At 38.2% G+C, this 25624-nt stretch overlaps 1 protein-coding gene across 4 annotated transcripts in view; it reads left to right on the forward strand.

The window, feature by feature from the left end:
- Positions 1–6975: 6975 nt before the first annotated feature.
- The window catches only part of PTBP2 (polypyrimidine tract binding protein 2), a gene marked incomplete at its 3' end in the record, with an annotated part of 44357 nt that continues 25708 nt past the window's right edge, over positions 6976–25624 (forward strand). For 3 of the 4 annotated variants that reach the window (XM_079535691.1, XM_079535692.1, XM_079535693.1), the window contains exons 1-2: positions 8497–8520; positions 20506–20581. In XM_079535691.1, coding sequence (XP_079391817.1) covers positions 20560–20581 — 22 coding nt within the window. In that variant the 5' untranslated portion in view covers positions 8497–8520; positions 20506–20559. Of the gene's footprint in view, positions 6999–8489; positions 8521–20505; positions 20582–25624 lie in introns of those variants that run through there. The other variant, XM_079535690.1, reaches the window with a different exon arrangement.

Consider the following 25624-nt stretch of genomic DNA (forward strand, 5'->3'; position numbering starts at 1 on the left):
ATCATGAAACTCCAACCCCCTGGCACATGCAGGGCCACTAACCTCCACGTTTAATGCTAAACCAGGCTGCCCAGGGCTCCATCCAACCTGGTCTTGAACACCTCCGGGGACGGGGCATCCACATCCTCTCTGGGCAGCCTGGTTGTGGCTTACCCTTGGCTGTGGGTCATCTGCACCTCACTCACGTTGCAATAGTGAGTGCCACAGCAGTCAGACCCTTTGAGTGACAGTGTGGGGTAATTTCCTGGCTTTGATCAAATAAATGCTTTAACAGAAATCATTTTAAAGGCCATCATGTTTCAATGTGACACACTGTACTGCTCTACTTTGCACTGGTGCAACCTCACCTTGGGCACTGCATGTGGTTCTGGGTGCTGCAATATAAGAACATGAAACTATTGCAGAGTCCAAAGGAGCCCTATGAAGATAGGGAAAGGTCTGGAGGCTAAGACATATGAGGAATGGCTGAGGTCCCCGGGTTTGCTCAGCCCAGAGCAGAGGAAGCTGAGGGGAGGCCTCATGGTGGCTGCAACTCCTGGGCAGTGCTGAGCTCTGCTCTCTGGTGACAGTGACAGGACCAAAGGGAACCACATGGAGCTGTGTCAGGAGAGGGTGTTAGAAAAAGGTTTTCATCAAAGAATGGTTGGCGTGGAACAGGCTGGTCATGGCACTGGTCATGGCCTCAAAGCTGCTGGAGTTCAAGAAGTGTTTGGACACAGGGTTTGGGTGTTCCTGTCCCAGGTCTTGGTGCAGCCAGGAGTTGGATTCAATGGTTCTTGCGGATCCCTTCCAACCTGAAATGTTCTATGATTCTAAGGAACAAGTTCTGTCATCTTTTTTTTTCCTTTCTAACTTACATCAAGGTTAGATACTTGACTTGCTCTGTTGTGACATATGTGCTTCTACATGACATCAATGTAAAGCTTTTAACCAGGAATGATTTAATGGGCTCCAGTAGCTGGAAGAAAAAAAAACAAAAAAAAGCATTTCTTTCATGGAAAAACAGTCAAGACTCTAAAAACCACTCTATTCTCAACTGGGAAATGTACTGAATAATTTTTTTTTTATTTTTTATTTTTTTATTTTTTTTTTTACTGTGAAAAGTCTTACTTTCTGTGTTACTGCTTAGGAATGTGGCTCACACAAATATTGCCTGTTGGCTCTAATCCATGGACTCCCTTGCTGCCATTTTTAAAAATGGAGAAGCTATTTTCAAATCTGCAGTATCTATGAAACTACTTGTCCAGTGATGAAAGAGTATACAACTGCCAATGCATTTGTTTGAAATATTCAAATAATGTAGTTCTGTAACTCTGTCATTATGTTAAGGCTTTTAATGATCTTAATTCCTCTTTTGTTAAAGTAAGGGTTGACCACCTCCATAGTTAGCAACGATGAAGTCGTTTTCCCCTTTAATAACACTATATTTTATCAAGGAAATATTGCCTTCAATTTTAGGAATGGGTTATAGTTTTCAAAGCTTTCATATAGGTTAAGAGATTTCATGTTCGGTGATTCTCACTCTGGAGGAATGCCTCTTTGAGGATTTCCTCACAAAGAGATGCCTGCTTTGAAGATTTTCATTTTTAAAAACAGTCACATTTCTGGGTCTCTTCTTTGAAGATACTTTTCTTAAAGCATTTCCGTTTCACCAGTGTGAACAGTATCAGTCTGAAAATATTTTCCCCCTATGATATTCTTTTTGAAAATTCACATGTTCCTGTAGGAGTCTATAAAACAGTCTCTATTAAATAAGCCCAGGAACCTAATATTGCTTCTATGTAGGGTGTAAAACGGTTTGGAGGAACTTGTGGAAGATGAGGTGTTGTGAGAGCGCGGTTTTGAAAAAGTGCTGCAAAAATAATTCCATTTTCTGACATCAAAGTGTAAAGTGGAAAGGTGAGCTCATATATCACTGGCATGACCTTTTAAAAATTACTGTGAGACACTTTTTACTCCTTTTAAATTGTAAAGAGTTCAGAGTTCAAGTTGTGGATTCCTGAAATCAATAGGAAAATTCCCATTTCAGTCCAATTGTGCAAAGACCATTCTTGGAAATTGCTGTGAGATTTCTTTCTTTGTTTGAAAACGTATTGCTTTAATTTACTATGTTGCTGGGGATTTGGGCTCCTTTAATTTCTAATGTGAACATTCTGTTCATTTCTTTTTGTTAAAAAAAAAAGTTTTACTTTTTTTCCATCTTTTTACTAATTATAGTTACCATGTTTTAAATCTATGTGACCTCAGGCCTTGTACAGGCATGGGATCCTTGAAGATGTTACAGTAAGGATTCTGTCTGACACTGGCCTATGAGTTAAGAGAGTGATCAGAAAATATAGCTAAGCAGCCCATAAGCTTGTATCTATGCCTAATTTTGTGACACAAACTGTTAAGCAATTGCGGTTTATTTCTAAAGTATGCAATTATTTACTCAGGCTGCAACTTAAAGCTCTGGTGTGAGTCCACTCCTGTCAGCAGGAGTACAGACCTAGGCTGGCAAACCACACATCAGAAAGGCAGCCGTTCTCAGTGCCTGTCAGTCACACTACCCATACAGTCATGGGAACGCTAGCTTTTCACAAACTACTAAATAATTTTGTTAACATACTTGGAAAGCAATCACTACTTTGGTGTAGGGATATTTCAGCTGGTTCTCCTAGAATGCCCAGCCAGCCTTTAGACTGGCTGTCTATATGTAATAACAGGAATCCATACATTTAATTAGATTGAAAAGCAGAGAACTTCCTAGCCTTTGCCTTATAACCTCACAGACATATCTTTGCTTTCAGAAAGAAATCATTCATTTCACCTGTTCTGATGACAGAGCAAACCGGTGGGAAGAAAGCTGCAGCCCTGCTTTTCCCATGACATAACCCTCACACTGCTACCAACCAACTGAGGCAAAGAACAAGTCACCTTCAGTGTATGAAAGACATATGCAATCATCACATATGTAACAAAAATTGATCTCCAGACCTAGTGAAAGTAAATGGGCATGTGTTTATAAACAGAAAAAGTGGTGGAAAAAGGTGTACCTGCTCTGGGAATAAATTTCCAGGTGGATATGCTATACAAAAGAGAGAAAGGTGAGCAGGCAAATGATAATCTAATTGCCAAAATCTGATCTTTTAATCTCTATGAATGCTTAGTTAAGTGCACTATGAACTGTCATGTTTTAGTATTTAAGACTGTAGAGAACAGTAACACTCCTTGCCCTTCCAAAATAATCTGTCTTCTAGGAGAAATACTAGAAATAAAATGCTGGAAAATATCCTGTGGGACTTGGACCAGTAAGACAAGTTCTGACCTGAACTCAAAAAAATTACTTTTACTTAGGGTACAGCACTTGTAAGAATTACTTGAGTAGCTTTAAAACTTAGTTCAATAAAAGAAAGTAAATCAACACAGGCTGTTGGAAAGAAATGTTGATTAAGGACATTGTTTGCAGGAGTACAAAAAGATGAATAGCTACTAATAAATTTTAGGACTTTGCTCAAAGTCATCTAGGGAATTAATGAATTATGAAGTTGATAAGAACTGATTTAAGATAGAATAATTTGGTTGAATGCAACAAAAACTGGTAAAGGGAACGATCAACCTTTCCAATAATATCCAGAGGAACAAATGTACTTAGCAACACCATTCACCCTTAATATAAGGAAAACAAAGAGATGATAGAGGTATCTAGTTTTGGTCATTCAGACAAGTGAAAAGCTGTTATATACAAGTATATCCAGCAGCAAAAGAAATAAAATTCTTCACAGGAGTCAATATGTATGTGTTTTAGGATTGATTGACAACATGATATAGTCTCAAAAAAAGAATTTGTTGAAGTTCTGTGCCCAGATCCCTTGAGACTAAGGTGATATGAAATTAGCAGGTACACTTTTTGATACATGAATAACTTACTACTTATCAATTATTACTAATAGATTACTACAAGAGTTTATATGAAGGTACAAGAAAAAATAGTGTATATTTTTACAGTAGAGGGAGGTCACTTGTAGCATACCACTGGGACCTCTGCTGTTCAGCATATTCTTAAATGATCTGGAAAAAGGAGTGATTGTGGTGGTGACCAAGTTTGCTGATGATGCTGAATTATTCATGGTAATAAAAACAAAAGCTGACTGTGAAGAATTGTGGAAAGCTCTCATGATAATCTGTGACTGAATGATAAAATGGCAAGTTAAATTCTGTCCTGAAAAATGGAAGTAATACACAGGGGAGGAAAAAAAAAAAAAAAGCTAAACTATACATGCAAAATGCTGGAATCTAAAATGAATGACTACCACACAGGAAAGAGCTTAAGTTCTGCGAAAACATCAGCTCATTGTTTAGCAGCACTCAAATGTGGAATTCAGATTGGCTTTATCAGTAAAATAATAGAAAAACAAATACAACGAAAAAATATTAATCTATATAAAAGCATTTGGTTTGTAATGAATAATGAGGACCATCACAAACTTCTAGAGTAGAATTAGGAAGGATGTAGATTAAGGTAAGATAAATTATTGAAAATATGGAATGACTTCCAATAAAGGAGAAGTTAAATTTACAAAGACTCTCAGTGTAAAACTGAAGGTGGTATGTGCATTCATGAATGGTACGGTTAGGATAAGAGAGAAAACTACCCATCTATTTTGTTAAGAAAACTAGTAATGGATAACAAAGGAAATTATCAGGCAGCAAGCTCGAAACAAGCAGCGAGAAATATGTTTTACATAGTGTTCAATTAAATTATGCAACTTGCTGTTCTCAATGTTGTGAATGCCAAGAGGTATTCAGATAAATGCTTGTAAGAGATATCCTCTGCAAATACAGATGCTGTTTTTTCCTCAGCAACTCCAAACTCAGCACTGGTACTTGAGACAGTATCTCTGTACGCTTCCTAATTCCTACAGTCTTTCACTAAGCATATACCACTAACCACTGAATTGCTGCAGGACTATTCATTATTCACTGCTCTTGAAATAAAAAGGAAACAATCAGTGAAAGAAACATTCAAATGTAATAGTGACCAGAGGAAATTATTTTGGAAAATATATTACTGCAGGAGTGTGTATAATCAACGAGTATACAGATGTATAATCAATAAGTATACAGAGAAGTTAGGCTGGAAAGCTTATTGCGTTAGAGAGGGATAATTAGAAATGAATGGAAAGCTTCCCCTTGTCCTGGACTCACAGAAGAAGACTCCAAGAGGAGCAATCTCGAGAAAGAGACCCTTCCTCCATGGCAGTCAGCCCTTAAGTGGGGTCTAGGAGAGCTGCAGCCAGGCTCCCCCCCTTCCAGCAGCACAGGTTAATCGCCTTCACCTGTGCTCCTGCAGCTGACTCAGTGCTTGCCTCAGGTGATCAATTAGAGGTTCAGGCTGTGATTCAGTAGTTCCCATACAGAGTGAGATTAATAGAATTTTAAAAGTACTGAGCTTTTCTGTTGCTAATAATAATCTACACGCTTAACTTCCAGTTAGAATAAGATGAACACAAGATACAAACCCAAGTGTTTCATAATATAACCAGTAAATATGGAGGGTTTTGATAGAGGTGTTTTACTGAATGGTTGTCTATTACCAAGCATTTGAGCCTTTTTCTGAAATACCTGGTACAACACTTCAGCAGGAAGTTAACAGGGCAGAAGGAAAAGGAGGTGTCTGAGGCAACTTTTTTTTTTTCTTTGACCTTCTAAACTATGAGAAAGATAAAGCAGAGACTTATTACAGAGAGAACAGATGACAAACTCACTGCTTATACTATCACTGTTTAAGAATATACCAGACAATGGTGTCCAAAAGCATACTGAAATGCTTTTAAAGACAAAGCTACTTGAAGAGGAAATTGAAATACTGTATCGAATAAACAACTGAATGAATTAATGCATGTTGATAGTTTGGTGTATTTTTTTTTTCCTTCTAAGATTAAATGCTCTTAGTTAATTCTAAATCAATTATTTCTTTTATTTCTGGATTCAAAGTGACCAAAGTTTTGCTCTACAAATTCACATCCATTCCTACCTCTCCCATCTGTTCTTTTGCTAAGTAAACGTTATTTTCCAGTAAACTGGAAATTCAGTTCCAGTTTCTGTTCTGCTGCAAACAATTACTGCTTTCTCCTCCATCTCCACTATATGGAGGAGCAAATCACTCAGCGGACAAACTGAGTGTTGCTAGTTCATCTAATCAGATGGCTTCTGGTGGACGTCATGAAAAAAAGAGGAAACTGGAGTATCACAGAAGAGATGTGAAATGGTTTTAAGATGATTCCCTTTAATGTCCTTCTATGCTTGGGATCTTTTAGGCACATTAAGGTCATTTTCAGATTTTCCATCATAGGTATAAAGACATTTTCTTGAATGTAACTTAAGACTATAAAGTGAGTATTGCTTTCTAGAAACCTCGCACGTCCTATGAAATGTTAAGACCAGGCAAAAAAGCGGGCAAAGGAAGCAGGCACGTGCTCTGCTACTGGAGTTGCCGGAGGAGCGCGGCAACAAGAAGTTCCGTACAGAGACGGAGCACCGGCGCAGCACCGATGGCACAGTCGTCTTTATTTTTGAAACGATACCGGTTGTCAGCTACAAAGGAGACCACGGTCTGTGTCCCAATCAGACAGACTCTCAGACAAGGCAGGAGCTCTCCCAAGCGAGACGGCGCGCCGCACTCCCGGAAAGCCCGCCGACACGAGGAGCACCGCCCACTTCCACGGCGCGCCGAGCCGCGGCCGCGCCCCGTTCCCGCCCGAGGCCTGGCAGGCTCGCGCCGCCTCACGGTCCGGGCAGCTGATGGCAGAAGCTTCAGGCACGCCTTCTGCGCGCGCTCGGGACTCCGGCGCATGCCCCGTGGCGGTGAGGAACGAGGAGCGGAATCCGGCGCTCGGCAACGTTCGGCAATTTCCGTGCAGGCCCCGCCGCCATTTTCTCGCAGGATCTCCGTGCTTGTCGGTTGCGCGGCTCTCCGTCCCGCTGGTCAGCGCTTTGTCCTGCTCGGCGATGGACGGGTGAGAGCGACGGCCGGGGCTGGCGAGGGGGTGGGACGAGGCCCGCTCGGCTCCTGGACCTCTCCGCGCGCCGGGTCCTGTCGCGGCTGCGGGGCGTGGGAGCGGCCGCCGCCCGGCGGCGAGGGGACGGCCGGGTTCCGGCCGCGGGAGGGCTGGGGCGCGGGGTCCCGCGCCGGGTGGGGAGGGGGAGCTCGGCCTCCCTGCAATGCGGGCCCCTGCCGGGGTTTCGGGTTTACGCGGCCGAGGGCTTTGGGCCGCGCGATCCCGCCCCCTGCTCCGTGTGCTGCTGCCCCGCGCCGCCCTCGAGAGCCCCTCGGCCCTGCCGTTGCTCCCGGGCGCGGGGCGAGGAGCCACTCCGTACGGCACGCGGCGTGTGTTGGAGCGGGCTGGGGAGGAGGAGCGATACCGGCGGGAGCTCTTTTGTTTTAGCCCGGTAGCCCTCTGGCTTCCTCCCCTACCCAGGTAGAAAGATGCCTTTGTGTATGTGGGCGACGGGCTGTAGGAGCCACAGAAAGGAACGCTCCGGAGGAGCCGGGAGGCAGCGAGGGCCTCGCTTTGGCGGGCAGAGGGCTCAGGGCCCGAAGTTTTGGAACCGGGGAGGGAGGGAGCTGCTGGCTGCTGCCTTCATCAGTATAAACACAGCACTTTCCAGCTGCCAGATGCCCAACAAGTTATTTGTTTTGGCTCAAACACAGAAGCAATCCCTTTGGCATACTTTAGGAGCGTAACCTTTCAACTTTGAGAGTTTTAAAGGCTTATTATGGTTACTTCTGACTGTCATGTTGGGAGTTACAAGTCCGGCCGAAGAAGTCTTGGCACTGATGAGTGTTGTTACGCTGTGGAATGCTTTCACCCGTTCATATTTTACTTTTTTTTCTTTCTTTTTTTCTGGTGGTGTTTTCTGCTACCTTTGGAGTTTTGTTGCATAGTGTAAGTTACAGAGTTCTAGCGTCTAGGAATCTGCATCTAGGAAGATGGTGTACCTTGGCATACCTGTTGCAGAGTTCCATGTAGATAGGAGATCTGATGGTTAAATTTTGATACCAGCCAATGTGTTCTTTTTCCAAGCTCATTTCAAAACCTGTGTTTATTGCTTTCTTCTGTAAGGAGTTCTCTGAGTTGAACTGGATGCCTAGTTACAGGGTTTGTGAGAAAAGTTCTATGTTTACTTTTAAGTTCTTCCTTTTTTCACCCGTTTGTGATCTCACGTCATCCAGAAACCCATGTTTCCTAAATGTACTGCCTAGTAGTGTGTTGCATTAGAGTAATGTTTACCTGAAACTTTGAAGCCTATGAGCAGGTGGAGCTTCCGTAGTTTTCTCCTTTATATTCTGTCGTCTTTTTTTTCTTTGGCCACATTTTTTGGATTGGGAAAGTTGTTAACTAATTTGACTCCTAATTACTCTGATGTTGCAGAACAAACCAACAAAAGCCCTTGGTTTTATGAGAACAAGTTGGTTGACTTATGTTTCTTTTTTTTTTTTCTTACAGCATTGTCACTGATGTTGCAGTTGGTGTGAAGGTAGGATGTGCTCTTAACAAATAAGCGGGTACACTGCTGATACAAAATGAACTGCTTTGAGCATGTGTCATTGCAAATTTTAAGACTTTAAGCAGTCACTGTCAGCTGATATTTAGTCAGCAGTATATGCTTTATTAACAAAAAATCCCTAGAGATAAATTGGAGGCCCTATACAAAAGACGCTTCTAGGCACTAGACTGTAAACAGGAGTTCTAAATTAATGTAGTGCTATCAGATTCCTATTTTAAAGCTTTATTTTGCAGACTATTTTTCAAAACAATGCCGTCTCTTGTTTTTTGTTGATGTTTTCATCTCCCCTCATCCTCTTTCAAAATAGTTAACGCTGAAATTAAATAAAGTTGTTTTATTAATACAGGAAAAAGAGAGTGCTAGAGTTTATATAGGCAGAGAAGTAAACGTTTTCCTTGCTTGATTTTTTTCTCTCCAAGTTTAGTTACAAACTTAACATATTTGTTGAAACAAGGAAGGAGTTTCCTGTAGGTTATTAATTATTTATTTAACTTCTGTATCCAGTTTTGTTGCAAGAACTGGATCAGTGCTTCATAAAAACATCTTGAGAAATAATGAGAATGGAAAGATCTGTGGGAGAAGAGAACTTAACTTGTTAATTTCAGGGTATGCATGAAAGTCTTCTTGTGAATATGGTCTCTCCCACTTGTCTGGGGAGTTTGGAGCTGTGTTGCATAGCTGCCTTTTCACCTGAAGCTGGTTTATGTTAACTGCTTGGTGAACCAGGTTTTGTGTAGTAAAGCTGCCTGGCTCAGGTTCAGTAGTGGTTCTGCTGGATTTGGGCTAGCCCTTAAGTAATACAGTTAGCCTTTAGATAACAGTGGCTACTGTGTTAGGTGAACCTGCGTTGAGTAAGCTCTCTTCTAGGAGGAGTTGTAATGAACTGTATGTTCTGGACCTACCTGGGTCCATGTGTGTGTTCAGTATTGCAGATATATCATTCTTGTACAAAAAGTACAGTTATTAAAGTACTTCTGTGGGAGCTCATTCCATTCAGAAATACAGACTGGTACAATTGTTTCCCCATTATCTGGGAGGACAGTGTCAACTGCCTACAACTGTAGGAGTGTATTTGACAGTTAAACTGCACCACATGAAGAACTTTGTGGCAAAACAATTCATAAAATCACTCTCAGTCATTTCTAATGAAGAAGCAATTTCAGGCAATCCGTGTATTATTTGAACATAAAATTCTGATGTTCTTAATTCAGAAGTTGATTCAATATCAATTCTTAGTATGAGTAACTTAGAATTGTACAAGACTTTGAACATTCCTGAAATACTTTGTGTGTAGAGCAATTTTGGAACCATATTTTCAGGTACTAGCAAGGCAATGAATGAAGGCACATCGAATGACATAACTACTTCTTTCTGCTGATTGTAGAAATTGTGGATGTAATATAAGAAAGGCAAGGGAAGTGTATCAGAAAATGATTAAGTTAAATACAGGGAAATGCAAGCAAGTATATAAAGACATGATCTTTGTCACGTGAAAATGGTATTGTTGATATAGAAGGAAACAATCTATACACAGGAGCATAGGGAAGAAAATAAAGACAATGGTTTTCTGAAGGAAGCTGTTAATAAATAGGATAAGCTGGACTGTCTCTTAGAGCTTCTGTAACTGTCAGGACACCAAGAAGAATGTGACATGGAATTTCTTACCAATTCATATTCATGTTTGTGTAAGCAATCTCATGTTGGCTCTCATCATATTTTCTAGAAAGCATTGTGAAACACTTGTGTGTTTCTTTTCTCCAGTGGATGTTTGTGCCTATTAAGAAACCTAATGCTCTAAAGCTGGGGGATACTTTACCTGGTAGTAAGTATAGATGAGAGGGAAAATTCATGGGGCTTTAACTTAGCTGTCATCTGTTATTAGGGGTGTATTGGGAGTGGGTAGAGAGCAACTTCTGAGTGCCAAGGTCTTGCATCAGCAGACTTAATGCTCTTTTAGTACTGCTTTTATCATGATTGGGCAGCCATTAGAAGCAGACAAGGATTTATCTGTGCTTGCACATGATAACTTACCCAGGCTGTTTGTGTGACCTTACACTTGAAGTTTTTTGTACCTGCTGTATGTGTGCTGATCAGCTATAGATAGCTTATTTCCTTGTACTTGGAGAAAAGGCCTGTGACCCTTCTCTTAGAAAATACGATTTATCAAAATCATCATCAACTATGGAAATTGTATTAACTATTTTGTGGCAGGCTGCTTTTGTAAGCAGAAAAGTGAGCTTGTTAGCTATGTTTTAAACCCATTTGTTAAGACTAGTAGTGGAAGTTAGCAAGTATAGACAGGGGAAAAAAAAAAGGGTTTTCAGCTCTGGGAACTGTATGTAGGCGAGTATAAATAAAGGGAATAATTGCTTTTAATATTCTCAGTTATATAGTCTAACTGCAAATTTCTAATGAGGTTGTAAAATTTAAGTTATTACTGTTTATTTGTGCTATGCAGCATGGCTTGATTTAAAGCATTTTTGTTCAACCAACTCTTGAGTGTTCCATCTTTATTTTATTTGTGTGCTGAGTCAGAAGAAATTAATACCAAAAGCTGAGGAAAGCATTTAGCACGAAATGAAGGAGTGGAGAAATGATGAATGTTATTTGAAAGCTTGGTTTACGTGTTGTAAATGTGGTGTTCTGTCTAAAATCAAATGCGTAGTGAGAACATACTTCCCGACTAATATCTGTCAGAGAAGCAGTCTGCTTATTTTGTGGAAGAATTAGGATATGTCAAAATGCAGATGACTTGTGGCCATAATGTTAAGTAATTCATACTTGATTTGATATGTAGTGTCTTGTTTGGCCGACTTGGAATTCACGGCATGCTTTTGCACAAAGTACACCCCTTTCAGTACAATTTAGGTAGCAATATGAAAATACTGAGTTTTAACTCTGTGTCAGGTGTTACTTTGTGAACTCCCACTGTTCATAAACAGTTGTACAAAGTTTTTTCGAGTAGAACAACAGATTTAAGGCTTCCAGTAGCGACAGTAATACTGTGTCAAATGTTCCTTCTTCAGGTTTCCTTTTCTTGAAGAAATTCTGTACATCTTAAGGTTATGGATTTGTTTGTGCACGCTTTTGAAAATTGCCATGTTGTATAAAATGCTTTTTTCTGACTGTACATTTTAGTTGCTCTGTTCTTATTACGTGTGGTCCATAGTTATTAAAACAAAATGGTATTCTAAATTTCAGGGAGTTTCAGAGACAAGTTAGCATCTTATGTCTGTAGTCAGCGAGGAATGTCAGTTTTGGCATTTTGACATCTGGATCCAACAGCTGTAGTTAGAATTGCTGTCTTGTGTTCTCCTTACAGTTACAACACTTTGATCTGGCCGAGTAAACTTACTTGGTACTTGGAGTGGTGGAGGCCTTTAGACACAGTGAATATAGGAAGTATATAATCTGTCTTTTCTGTGGAGAAATAATAAAAATCTTCAGAGATACAGAAGCTGTGATGGAAAGAATGTACCTCCCAGAGATGCAGGGAATAACTGTATAGTTATACAGTGAGCTGCTAGTTGGTATTGATAGTTCTCTTTGTAAGCGTGGGCCACTTCAGCTTAATGTATCATCTTTCTCCTGATTGGCACAAGTAGCTGTGCAGTGAATGTGGCCTGAGCAATTGAGTGACTCATTTGGGGATGTGCATTGCACGTTTCAGGACGGCTACAGTCAGTTTGTTTATGACATTCTACCTGATGAGCAGAAAAAGTGGTGGGGCGAAGGTTTTCTTTCTTTGTTTGTTCTTCTAATACATGTACTTGGTACATAGCATTTGGGAATTTGTAACACTGTGGAGCTGCTTTGGGTTACAGTCTGGCCGAGAGCAGAGCTTCAGCTGCCAAATGTGAACAGCCCAGGTTATATCTAGGAAAAGAAAGCTCATGTATTAGTGTAAATACAGGTTTGTTTTGAAGATCTGGGAGAAGGATTTTTTCCCAAGAGTGAGAGCATCAACTTTTTTAGAAGGCTTAAGAAAAGAGGAAATTCATTGGGATTTTAGTTGGTAATGTTAGGGTTGGGTGGGAGATGTTAGAACATAGCATACTAGTGCTTTCTGTTAGCTTTCTGACAAGTGGTCTATCACAAAGGTCCTCTTTTCCCTGATTGCTGAAATTTAACACTGTGGAGGAAAGGCAGTAGCTAAAACCAGCACAAAGTTGAAGAAGAGAAATAAGAGAGCACTGAGAAACAGTGTTTGTAAGTACTCCCTAAGCAGTATTCAGTGGTTCTTTTTTTTTTTTTTTTTTTAAAAAAACTCAAATTCGGAGAGATTTTCCTAGGAAATGATTGAAAACTGGCTGTTTTTTGCTACTAATAATGGAGAGCTTCATTATGGTGGAAACATATTTGGTCATATTGTGACTTTTTATTTAAGCTGTTTGTAATATACTTTAAAAAGGAAGCACAGAAGTAATCTATTAGAAATTCTAGCAAGTTAACAATAGATAAGTTTAGCCTCCCTTTAGGAAAAGAGAAAATGTATTTTAGTAGATTTTTTCCTTCTGTTTCTTTTTTTCCCCATGATGTACTGTTTCACCATGATGGTCATCATTCTTAGATAAGAGGAGGGCAATGGAAGCGTGGGAAATGGATTCACTTATATGGACAAATGCCATGTGATGATCTGCTTTATTTCTTGTAAAATACTGAAGTGTTTCTCATACTAATTGGGCTGTTAGTAGGTTCGACCAAGTTTCTGCTAGGGGCAGTGGTACAAAAGCTGTTTGCCAGTGAATTGGAGAAACTGTGTTAGCTGGGATAATGATTACAACTGTATTCAGCAATATGTTGTTACAGCAGCGCTAGTAAGGAAGAATATTCTGAACATTCTAACAGTGAAGTGGGAATGATGTGTGGATTTATTTCTTCAGCAGGAGTATGTGAAGTGTGTCCTTGATGGCAAAAGCAACTGAAACAGTACAATGAAAGACACCTGTTTATGAAAGATGTTAAAATGGACCCTGTTGAAGGTGGCTTTCATATTTTTTTCTCAGTCTGCTACAATTCCTCCTTTTTATTTCTGTAACTTTTTTTCTTGAGGTGACAAAATGATTGGGTACTATGTCAATTAAAAAAGAAAAGAGAAAGCTGAAAGTGGAGAGAGAATAAAAGTATTGAAAATTTATACTGTGAATGCTTACAGGAAATTTCTGTTGTCTGTTGCAAATTGGAAGTCGCTTTTCCTTTGTAAGAGAACACCTAGACTTATGTATTAATTGAGAGGACTGCGGGAAGAGAAATGTGATCATATGCCCAGTCTGAAGAGCTCGATGAATGTCAGCATTAGGATGCCTTTCCAGTTTCTTAGAACTCTGAGATCTGTTTTCACAGGCAATTGAAGCTGCATTCCAGTTTTTCCTGCCTCTGTGACACCTAAGGCACAAATGTTTGAATTATCATTTCACAAACCTTTCTTGGGAACTTAACCAGGTTGAAACTGAGCTGACGCGGTTATGACTTACGTCTTCTTTAGTGCATTGGGGCAAATCTGATATGACTGCATGAGCTCTTGTAGCAACATAGATTTTATATGTCTTGAGATGGGCAATAGAAACAAACTGCTTAGGGCCAAGGAGAAGATAGGGCTGTTGCTTTTGGTTGTGGTGTTGGTTTTAATGAGATTGTGTTTTTACAACCTACTATGGGGACCAATGTTTGATTTCAGGCTTATGTGCTGTGCCTTTTATTAAGCTGCAAATACATACAGCTGTTTTTAGGTTTTCATAGATTCAGTTCTTCCTTGAATACCTAACGTAATTATTGCGTTAAAGATTTTACAGTAGCACTGGAACTTTCCATTCATTGTTACAAGTATAGCAGGTGGTCAAGTAGGAAATACATTTCTGATGGCTCTTTTAGGGTTGTAGAAACTGCTACAGAATAACACTTCTAGATGCCATCGTATTATTCTGACCGATAAGGTAAGAGCATATCCGAACGATATCTCCTGAGTGAGCTATTATTGCCTGTTCCAGTTTTCTCCCAGTTATGTACATCTGCTTCAGAGTAACTGTTTCTGTGCTGGTGAAAGCAGAATAATAAGTCTGACATGCTGGAATAAATGATCTTTGTACTTCATCCAGGGCATTTGAAGTGTTGACTCGTCTTTGGCTAGATTTCTGACTGAAGTCTTTCATTACAGTTTCAAAGTTTGAGTTTTTAAAAGAGAAGCTGGGTGGCATGGTTTAAGTGAAGGCTCTTAGCACTTCAGCGTCCTGGTGAAGCATGCCCATCTTGATCTCAGATGCTTTGAGAACTTTGGCTCTTTTTTCACATTGTTCTGATTGAGAGTCTGGAGGCTTTTCACAGGAGTGGAGACTTTTCTCCTTTCAGTTTTAAAGGCTTCACTTTCTCTTGATTGTGCATGCTCAATTTCTGAGAATTCTGTGGTATGTGTTGGGCTTATAGTTGAAAGACAAAAAGCAAACTTAGTTTTTTCCTAGATAGATCCTTACTTTAATATTTGTGGACTCATTATTTTAGTTAATTGTTAGGAGATGTCCCCAGCCAACCATACACTGTTTACAGCATGGAAAAGGATTGAAATAGGGAGAAAAAGAATACGGAGGATAAAGTATGGGAAGGCAAACATATTTTATCCTGTTACTTCACAGGGAATTTAAGGCCAACTGATGTAATAGGATTCTGAAGCACTCATGAAGACATACTCCATATATATAGGGTTCTGATGAAGAGATAATAAGCTTATAATTGAAATTAAGTGCTTTGTAGAATACCATGAAACAGCAGCAAATTTCTTTTAAGTTTTATGTACTGACTTGGTTTGGCCTGTCCTGACTGAGTCTTCTGTGTTCCCGTATATGTGAGAGGTGTAGCAGTCTCTTCATTAGGAAATTTGGTGTATGTGTTTTGATAGCGGTGTGCAAAGTCAGAGAGTACGGCAGGTCAAGTATTTCCTCTTCACCAACAGTATTTATGTTGTGTATTTATGCAGTGTTGCATTAGAAATGTATCCTATTAAAATAAGGCATTCATTACATTCTGTCCCATCGCATATAAAATGGGGGGAAGAAAAAGAAGAGCACCATATTTGGGTGTTTAAAGTGTGTTGCCCTGTCCTTTCTAACATCCATGCCCCAAAGTTAATTCAGCTGCTGGATGCTGAAGTAGTTGGCTTGCATGTGTGTGTCTTGGAGAGGGATGTTGCTGTTACGTTAGAATTCTCATTACAGTCTCCCATACTGCCAGATTTCTGGCTCTTGCTTTTAAATCGTTCCCAGATATTGTTAGAAATGAAATATTTTACAGTGCTGTTAGAATTCTTTAAATCATGAGCTGTCTCCTGGCTTGCCAGAGCTGTTGGTGTATTCCTGTGCAGCTCAGGTTCTCTTTTGTTCCCTCATGGAGGGGAGGGATGGGGGGCAGGAAATCATCCTGTCGTTGGGAGAGGTTTGGAACATCTGCATGTTGTGTATTAGAAATCAGAGAATTTAATGAAGCAGTATTTTTCGGTATCTTTTTTATGTTTTCTAATGGATGTCAAAAAATTATTTTAGCTGATGCTGATGACATCTTAAAATGCAGTTAGTTTATTTGCTTACTGTTTCTAGTATTATCAGTTCAGTGTTTGTGTAGTGTTAGAAGAGACCTGCATGTTCACGCACTGCTGGTAAATTCAGAGTTTGTCATGTTATGTGCAGCTGTAACTTCTCACAGGAGCCTTCGTAGCCTTGGATTACTGGAAAAAGAGCTGATAGTATTTCTCTTCTATAAACAGTTGTCAAAAATACTCTGATGTTTGAAAGACTAAACCTCTCTGGTGGTTCTCAAGCCAAAATTGAAAAGTTTGGTATTTTTTTTTTGTGGTTTAGTAGCCTTTTTTTAAAGGATGGTGGTAGTAGCTGTAGTAAGGTCTGGGCATTTTTGAAATACTTAACTCCTGTCTGCAGTGTGAGGAAAATCCTTGGTAAGGACTTGTAAATAGTGGTTTTTTATTAGTCTGGAAAGATGGTGTGACTGTGACAACGTCCTGAAATGGCATAGGTACTTAATATAACTTGTGATAGCATGAAGTCTCAAGTAATCTGTTGTGGGGGAGTGGAGGGGTTGGAATCTGGAATCCAGCTACATAAATTTAATTCCAGTAGTGAGGGATTCTGAGTTAACAGTGACTGCTAAAGCAGGGAGCTAGAAGATTCATTTGCTAAGCTAGTTACTTAATGTAATTGTTCATTTGAATTGTGGAAGAGCCGAAATATATACAACTGTATTTACTGAGAGATTTCCTTACAAATTAACTGAAATATAGAAATGCTCTCTTCAGTTTAAAGTATGGAAAAATTTCTATATATGTATATTTAAGTTCCTTTGAAATACATATTCAGAGTCTGGAGTTGACAACTTATTTGTCTTTTTCTGAAAATGTCAGTTTTGCATAGTTTCCATTGGTTGGTTAGAACAATAGGTTAACATGCTGTTGCCACACTGTGCTGTTAGAAGTACTCAGTGACAGTGGGCAGGGTATGATAACGTTGCACTCCTTGAAAGGGCTTTGGTTCTGCAAGAAATCTAAAGTTTGCTGACTATAAGAAGTTAATTTGATGATTCCTGGATTTACTTTGCTACAGTACTTTGGCAGATGTTGAATTCAGAATGTTTGTCCATGAACGTTTATGGCATAGTTAGTGTTTTAGGTTGTACATAAGACCAGTACTGCTTAATGTTTTTCTTGACATTGGTAGGAATACAGATGTGGCATTGAAAACTTCTGCTCCTGAGGACTGGCTGTGACCTTTGAATAGTGTACAATCGCAGTTTGTACTTCTGTCCTTTGCAATCTTTCCCTTGCGCTAAAATGAATACTCAAGTAGTTTCTCTCATGTTGCTATTGTAAGAAATTTCCTTTGCAGCCTATGGTTGGGAGGGAATTTGATGTGGTGGCTTCAATTTGTTTGGCTTATTTAATTTTATTTTTAAACTTAAATTTGGACTTTTCTGTTGGTCAGTGTTTGTGATCTTCCGTCTTGAAGTAGCTTGATGCACAGCAGCTTACAAAGATGGGGAAGAGAGCTAAGTGAAAATTGCTCTTGAATCTTCCATTCTTTATTGAATTTGATTCACCACGTTGTTCAAAGATGTGAGCTTGTTTTCCTTGTTTCTGAAACATTCAATAGAATTGACCTGAACTTGACGGTTTATTCGCATTGGATGATTTGACTACTGGAAGTGGTGTGCTTGAGAATAAGGCTACTGTGTGCACGAGATACTTGGGAAGTGAGCTGTAATTCTGAAATGCATGTACAAGTGGTAGAAGTTTTGCCCTTGAAGTAGGGTACAAATCCTTTTTGGCCTATCTCTCTGTTAAAGAAAAAACACATGAAAACTGGTCCAAACCCACAAGTTGAATAAAATCCTACCTTTGCTGAATGGGTGTTTAAAAAAAAAAAAAAAAAAAAAAAAAAAAAAAAAAAAAAAAAAGTTGGCCTCTGTCATAATTTTGTAGGTGCTTATGTCATTATTTGAAATGCTTATATTAAATTGCTTTGTAAAACAGCTGTCATCTTATGAGACCTTTTTGAAGTAAATAGCAATTAACAGCCAGCTAACTGCTTTTGATTTCTGTAATTACTCTGTTTTCAAGTAGAACGTGACTTCTTTTGCTGCATAGCTGTTTTTTAAGTTACATATAACTTGCATGTTCTTCTGAAACAAAATCGTAACTTGAAATTTCAAGTATAATGACAAAATCTTGTAACAGGCTATGTAAATGTTATCTGAGGTATTAAATGTGTTTCAGAATGGAAAGAGAACTTTTAAAATTGCTCCTAAAACACAACTGAGTAACCACTCTGACTGTTTAGCTTGGTGTTGATTTTGGATTTTTTTCTGCTATGAGTTAAGAAACATATCAGGCTTTTGTAACATGTTTCTTAGGAGGCAGAAGTTTATGTAGTCATTTTTACAGTCTGCAAGTCTGAAGTTGCTCGTTTAGGCAACTTCTTGAAGCTGAAGACAGTTGGAATAAATTCTAGATTTCAGATTTGTGAGGTTCTGTAGGGTTTGGGAAGAGCATTCATTCATCAGTACTGAGGGTGTTTCAGCTCTTGGTGTAGAATCTGTTGTAGTGTTGCAAATTGATGACTGGCCTATTAAGGAAAACCAAATCTACCACTGAATTAATTTAATTTGCCAAACTCTGAATGAATTCTGTCTCTGCTGCCTCTTTCCTATTGAATTGAGCTGTCCAGCCTAGAGGTGAGGGCTTTTGAGCAAGGCTGGATGAGTAACTGTGAGCAGAAATAACTGTTGTATTACTGAGTGAGCAGCAGTGTTGGCAATCTTGACCTTCAAGGTACTCTATCTATGTAAATACTAGAGAAATAGGCCATTAGAGAGAAAGAAAGAATGTTTATGTAGCCATTTGTACTGATTTTTAGTGTATGATACTAACAATATGGAGCAGTATAGGTTGAAAAAGAGTTTCCGTAACTTTTCTGGCATACGTCTTTGTCACGTCCAGCTACATTTTTCTGTAATTGTATCTGATTGCATATATGCCTTTGCACTGAGAACAAGAAGGAATCTTAGTATTAGCCATTATTTATTTTCAAAGGAAGTCAGTTGGTGATGTGATGGGCACTTTTTTTTTTTTTTCGGTTGAGTGAAGAGTCTTCCATAAGCTGTATAAAGATACTACAGAGCTGATGCTAAAAGTTGCATCTTTATTATCTGTGTATACATTCGTAGTACTTAAGACCTCTGGATGTCGGGTGCCATTTTATGTGTATATATGCACACAGAACACTGTGGTACAATGATAAAGGTTTGATTTTATGCATATTACAGCTCTGTGGCATAGAAAGACAATATTCTCAGGTTAATTTAGAATTCGGTTTTGAGGTACTTTCAGGATATTTTCTGCCTAGCATGGAGATTCTGTTGTAGTGCCCATAACTAAATGAGAAGCTTTCACTTTTAAAAAGATGAGCTGCAATTGGTTTCTTTCCTCTTGTGCATTTTAGTGGTGACATGGATTGGTGTTAGGGCTGTTGAGGAAGTACTTTGGAAGTGGGAAAAGATCTAATTAAAAATGTTTAAAGGTTGTCAAGTTTATTTCTTTTTAATAATTTCTTTTTCTTAAGTGGAAGATAATTTTGTGTGTGTGTGTGTGTGATAAAAACTTACTGGAGTAGGACAAGAAGAAAAAAAGAAAAAATGGGGAAAAACAGTAGGGGAGAAAGAAGCAAAAGCCTCTTCAGCTTTGCCAAGTATTTGTCTTGTAAATAACTTGAGGAAAAGGTTATCTTATGAGTTTTCCATATACATCCTACTTTGATTGTTTTGCAGCCTACTACTATTCAAAAAGATAATTAACTTGATAATTGTCATATTTTAGGAGTTACAGTTGCCACCTGTAGGTGCTACCTTCTGTCCTAGGTTTTCAGGACAAATGGATGCCCCCAGATTGAATAGTGATAGTATTCTCTGAAGACAAGTCTTTTTTTTTTTTTTTCAAATAGGAATGTTAGAATTGAGCTGAACTCACCATTTCTATTTGTGCAGATTTCCCTTGTAGTTTAATCTGGATATAATATTTTAATTTAACGTGAAATATTAAAATAACTAACTATATCTTATGGAAGTAAAGTAAACAATTAATTATAATGTTTTAATTTGAAGTGCTGAACAAAATTATTGCTCAGGACTTCTTATTGTGTCTTAAGGTGGCTGCATTTTGGCGGTGGGTAAAACAATTGTGCTTAAGCTGCTCTCATTGCAAAGTTTGCCTTGTAAATATACTGCTTTATGTAGACTTCAAGTGGTTGCACTTGTCTGAAATGAGAAAGTCTGCCAAATCTGAATAGGTTTGGTTATGCTTGCTTAAGTTCTAAAGGTTTTCCCTGTCAAACTGACATTTTTAATATCATCTTTAAAAATCACAAAATAGAGGAAAAAAATCTCTTACTGTCTCTTTCTTTTTAGAGAGGATCTGACGAACTTCTTTCAGGCAGTGTACTCAATAGCCCGAACTCTAACATGAGCAGCATGGTAGTTACTGGTAAGTGATGCCCTTTCAAAGGAGAAATCTATCATTTATTTTTGGACTCATTTCCTGTTTACAAGGGGAGAACGCTGAAACGAGAATCCATTGTGCTATAGAGGGATAAAGTGTTGGCATGCATTACACTGTAGTGACTTTACATATAGTCAAAATCCTCAGGAACCTGAGAAAGGTAATCCCATGAAACAAAGAGCAACTTTCAGATGTCTGTACAGTACACCAATGGTGGATGACAGAATGAAAAATTACACTTGTCTTGTACTGCTGCCTTCAAAGTAAGGAATCAGAACTGCCAGTTAAGGGTAAACAGATAACAACTCATTATGACTTCTGTTTTTTCACATGTAGCTTCTGTGAGCCTGGGCATTACGGGACTGTATGTAATTACGGGAATTATGCTGCCCTGTAATGCGTTCAAGAAAAGAGAATTTGATCTGCTCTCATTTAGACTGCAAAAGCAGTGAACTTCACTTTGCTTCTTCAGTCTGAGATGGCAGTGTTACTAAAATCTCAACGTTAGGTTGTTCTTTAACCACTATGATGTTACTAGATAGAAAGGCTTTTAAGGAATTAGCACATAATAAAATGCCTTTCATTGCAGTGTATGGTCCTGACATTCACACTTTCTTTGAGTTCCTTGTGAGAGTTCTCCTCACAGTCTTGCTTCTTCTCTCTGAGAACATGTAACTTTTTTTTTTTTCTCTGAAATGTGGAGGAATTAGTTCATGGTATCGGTGTTACTTGGTCTTTCCAAATGGTTGCTTGGTTCACAGCTTCCATGTGCTATATATATATATGTGTGTGTGTGTATATATATATATATATATATATATTCCCATCTGTATTTACTTGTTGAGCAGTGCAGTATTAGTTCCAGATTTACTACTATATTAAAAGTAAAGTAAACGAAGATTAGGATTCTGGATACAGTTTCATGATATATTTAATATGCTGTGATGGCAGATGTTGCCAGAGTGGATGTTCTCTTCCTGCATTCCTAGTATAAACAAGAAAAAAACATGCAACTGCTTGTGTTTCTGCCCTGCTTGGTGCTGGAGTGTTCATACTCTTGAGATAGCTGCTACAGCACTAAAGTGTATTGCTAAGAAGAGCTGCTTTCCATTGGAGCAGCATAGAGATTGGTAATATGACTGTGCAATTTCTAGATCATGTACAGTATAGGGAAAATGAGTGGGTTGTCAGAAGAGGAAAAATAATGTATTTGTGGTCATTTTAGAGCCCCTGGAATGCTTATTTATCTCCTCTGCTTTTTGTCCTTTCTTCTGTTTCTGAAACAGGTACATCTTCTCATTTCCATTTTCTTGATATCCTCAGCAGTCTAAGATAATACTGCTTCAGCAATTTGCTTTTCATAAATGAGAAACCACAATTAAAGGGAGTTAGAGTTGTGTGGAGGGTGCATTTGGGTTTGAGCGTTGAGTGTGGGGGTGAAATGTCAGTGTTTACAGGACAAGTTAGTTTTTCCTGAACATTTGAAATGAGAAACTTCAAAATCAGGAAAGCTAAATGGAAGTTTACTTATCAAAAGGAAAAAAAAAAAAAAAAAAAAAAAAAAAAAGAAAAGCTGAAAGGGTAAAAAAAGAAAAGAATTACATGTTTGGGCTTTCAGAAGAAAATTTAGAGAAGCTTTTCTAAGAAGCCCTAAAACTTGAAGTCTGAGTTTGTCTCATCTGAGAGTTCTTTGGGAAAAATGGCTTTGGTTCCATAATCTGAATGGAGGAGTTTGTGTTTAATGAATGCAAATTCTCCTACCCTCCATCTAGGTTTTGTTCCTCTCTCTCTCTTTTTTTTTCTTTTTTTTTTTTTTTTTTTTCTTTAGCACCAAAGAGAGTTTCCAAACAAATTGATTCTCTGTTTTAAACAAGCAAGGCCTCTTGGTAGGTTTCTAGGCATCCAGAACCATAAACGGTTTCCAAGAAAAGATCTCATTATCAGCTGGCGGTGGTGTGAGATAAGTTCCTGTAGTATCTGTTGTTTGTAACAAATTTTCATACTAATTAGGTATAAAGGAGTTATTCCGGAAAAATACCCAGGGGGAAAAAACAACAACAAAAAGAAACAAAAAAAACCCCACGATCACAAATGCAGTGTTTGAATTCAAATCATTCCGTACAGAAGTGTGTGGGAAGGAGTCCTGGTTTGTCAAAGTTTTCTTGGTTTGTTTTCATGCATTTTCTTGAGATTGCATTCAAGCTTCTGTTCTGCCTGCCTTTGTTAAATAGCATACAAAATCTGTAGAGCAGGTTAAATCAGCATTTCAGTATTATTCCTATGTGCATATGTTCTTGTATCTGTCTTGTTTACCAGGAACCTGGAAGGTACATTTTCCAGTTTTGCACAGGTTTCTTTAACAATTTCAGATTAGAGATGCAGAAATGATTGGGTCCGAAATAGAAACTGGTGTGTTAATTTTTTGTACCTGTTTCCTGAAGCCAGATGAATTGAAACATTCTTTATGTCCAAACCAATGCCTTCCTTTCGCTTCAACACTGTTTATTTTTTTCTGTAGATGAATTTAAAACTTCAATGAAAAGGATTTATCAGCTGTAGCTGAGCCATTGTAACTTTTCAGGGCCTATTCAGGGAATCTGTAGTCATTGCTGAAGGTCTTGGTTAAGCAGGCATTTCATAGAAACTGACCTGCTCTGTAACTCTTTAATGCCTTCTTGAAGTTTGGTGTCATTTCATGAAACCTGTTCATTGTTTTTTTTTTTTTTTTTTTTTTTTTTTTCCCAATACATAGAAACCTACTCTGGTTTAGTCATTCATCTTTTCAACATAAGATTCCTGATATTTTATGAGCAGATATTGTGCTTTGAGCTTTGTTGGTAAAAGTATACAATCCAGAAAATCCAGTTGTGACTCTAACAGGCCCAAATTTAGAAGAAAAACTTGAGAATTGTTTCCTTGTTTCTTTTGAAATCCATTCTGCAAAAATATATCAAACTTCTTATAAAACAGTTTGCCTCAGACCTGTTGCTGTTAAGCAGTGTTTTTAAAAACTCATTTTTTTAAAAAGACCTATTCAGGGAAGTTGACACGTACTGTCTAATTGAACTATCTTTAATGGCTCTGTGTTTAGAGATGAGGTTAAACCTCAGTTTTTTAAAAATAGTTGTCTTACTCTTTTATCACAGTAATAGTCTCACGAAAATTTTTGTAATACTCATTTCTTTTTCAGATAGAATACTGTAGTGTAATGCTCTTAAGTGTATTCTTGTGCTAATTCTTCCTTAAAGGTATGAAAGATGTGTACCTTCTTTCTCCTTTGCAGGGTCTTGTGTATGAATTCTTTTCCTCTTCTATTTAAAAAAAAAAAAAAAAAAAAAAAAAAAGCCTTGCAAAATTGCTGGATAGGCATTGGTTTTGCATTTGAATAATTGTTGTATAAGTATTTATTTGATAATTTGAACCACTGATAATTTGATAAATGGTATGAAATTAAGGAAAGCTGACCATATTAGACCAAAGAAATTGCTGAAAATAGGAGTTGTGATCTTTGAACAATTTCTTAACAGCTTGGTCATCGTTACCCATCTTCAAGACCGTATAGATAAAGGGAAGTTGGGAGTATGTTATATTATGATTTACTGCAAGTTACTAACTTAAGTACTTTGTGTATCTCCAGTAAAAGAATTGCCTTGAAAAGAAGACAAACTTGGATATTTGTGCATGATGCTGTGCAATTTTCTTACTGCTTACTTCTGACCCCCTGCAGTTGATGACTGTTCTTAGCTGTGATGAATTTCATTTAAACATGTCTATTGTAAAGTATACAAGATTTTTTTTTTTTTTTTTTTTACTGTAGAAGAACTTTATGAGCAACATGAAAGAACATCATTTTGTAATCATCTGAGGGTAGAATCCCATCATAGATTATTGCTAGGAAAAAGACCTTGTAAGATTCTGGGTCAACAAATATCTGTTTTTTGTGTTTGTTTTTTTTTTTAAAGTTATATTTGACTACGCATTTTATTACCAGCTGACAAAGATATGTTGAATTTGCAGAATTGCAGGCCTTGCACTATTAGCATTTTCTTTCAGCTTTTTTGAAAATGCTGTCCAAGTCCATTCTTTCTTCGTATCATAATCATGCTCATCTCTCATATCCTAGAAGAGCATAAATTACCTTGCCGTGAGAACTGTGAATTTGTTTCCTCATGAACACAGCTGCCAATGACTCGAAGGACAGTTTGATAGCAGGATTCTGAGAAACAAGAGCTGAAGCCTAGATATATAAGGAATATCTTCTTGACACTAGACTCTATTCTTCAACTTCTAAGAGAATCAAGTCCCTTTTTCTGAAGAACTACAAAGGTTATTTCCTTTATGAGGGGTTACTTTTATGCCAAACTTCTTGTGTGACTTCTTTCTTTCAGGTGAAGGACTACTCAATGGAAGTTCTAGGAACAGCTGTGTATATGAAGGTGCTCATGCCATGAACTGTATTTCTGAAATCCACAAAAGAAAAAAAATTTAAAGGGATATAGATAAAAGCAAAAGTTGAAGAAAGTTTTATGAAAGTTACCAAAGACGAAAGATTGACAAGGAAAATTGTATTTTTATACTGTAGCCACTGTCACTTTCATTATTTATGTTTGTGTGTTTTAATTCAGTAAAAATATTTCAAAAATTGTTTTGCAGTGGAGCTCACCAAGCTCCTCTGGCTTTAAATGGCAGTATTAATCTTCATCTCATTTTTTACTTCATTAGTAGGGAAGGTTAGCAGCGACTTTTATAGGCAATTCATTGTATTCACAGAAAACTTAGTGCTAAGGCATGCAAGATACTAGTGTTCTCAGTGCCCTGTTTAACTTACAGTATTAACACAGATGTTCTGATTTTGATAGCGCATTAAGTGAAGTTGGTTTTTAGTTAACACTACCTGAGCACAAGTAATTTACCTCTGAATTTTCAAATTTATTATAATTCACAAAATCACTTATGGTTAGAAATACCACTAAGATCGTCTAGTCCAACCATTTACCCATCACCACCATGCCCACTAAGCCATGTCCC

This window comes from Tetrao urogallus (assembly GCF_951394365.1).
Source record: "Tetrao urogallus genome assembly, chromosome: 5".
Classification (NCBI taxonomy): domain Eukaryota; kingdom Metazoa; phylum Chordata; class Aves; order Galliformes; family Phasianidae; genus Tetrao; species Tetrao urogallus.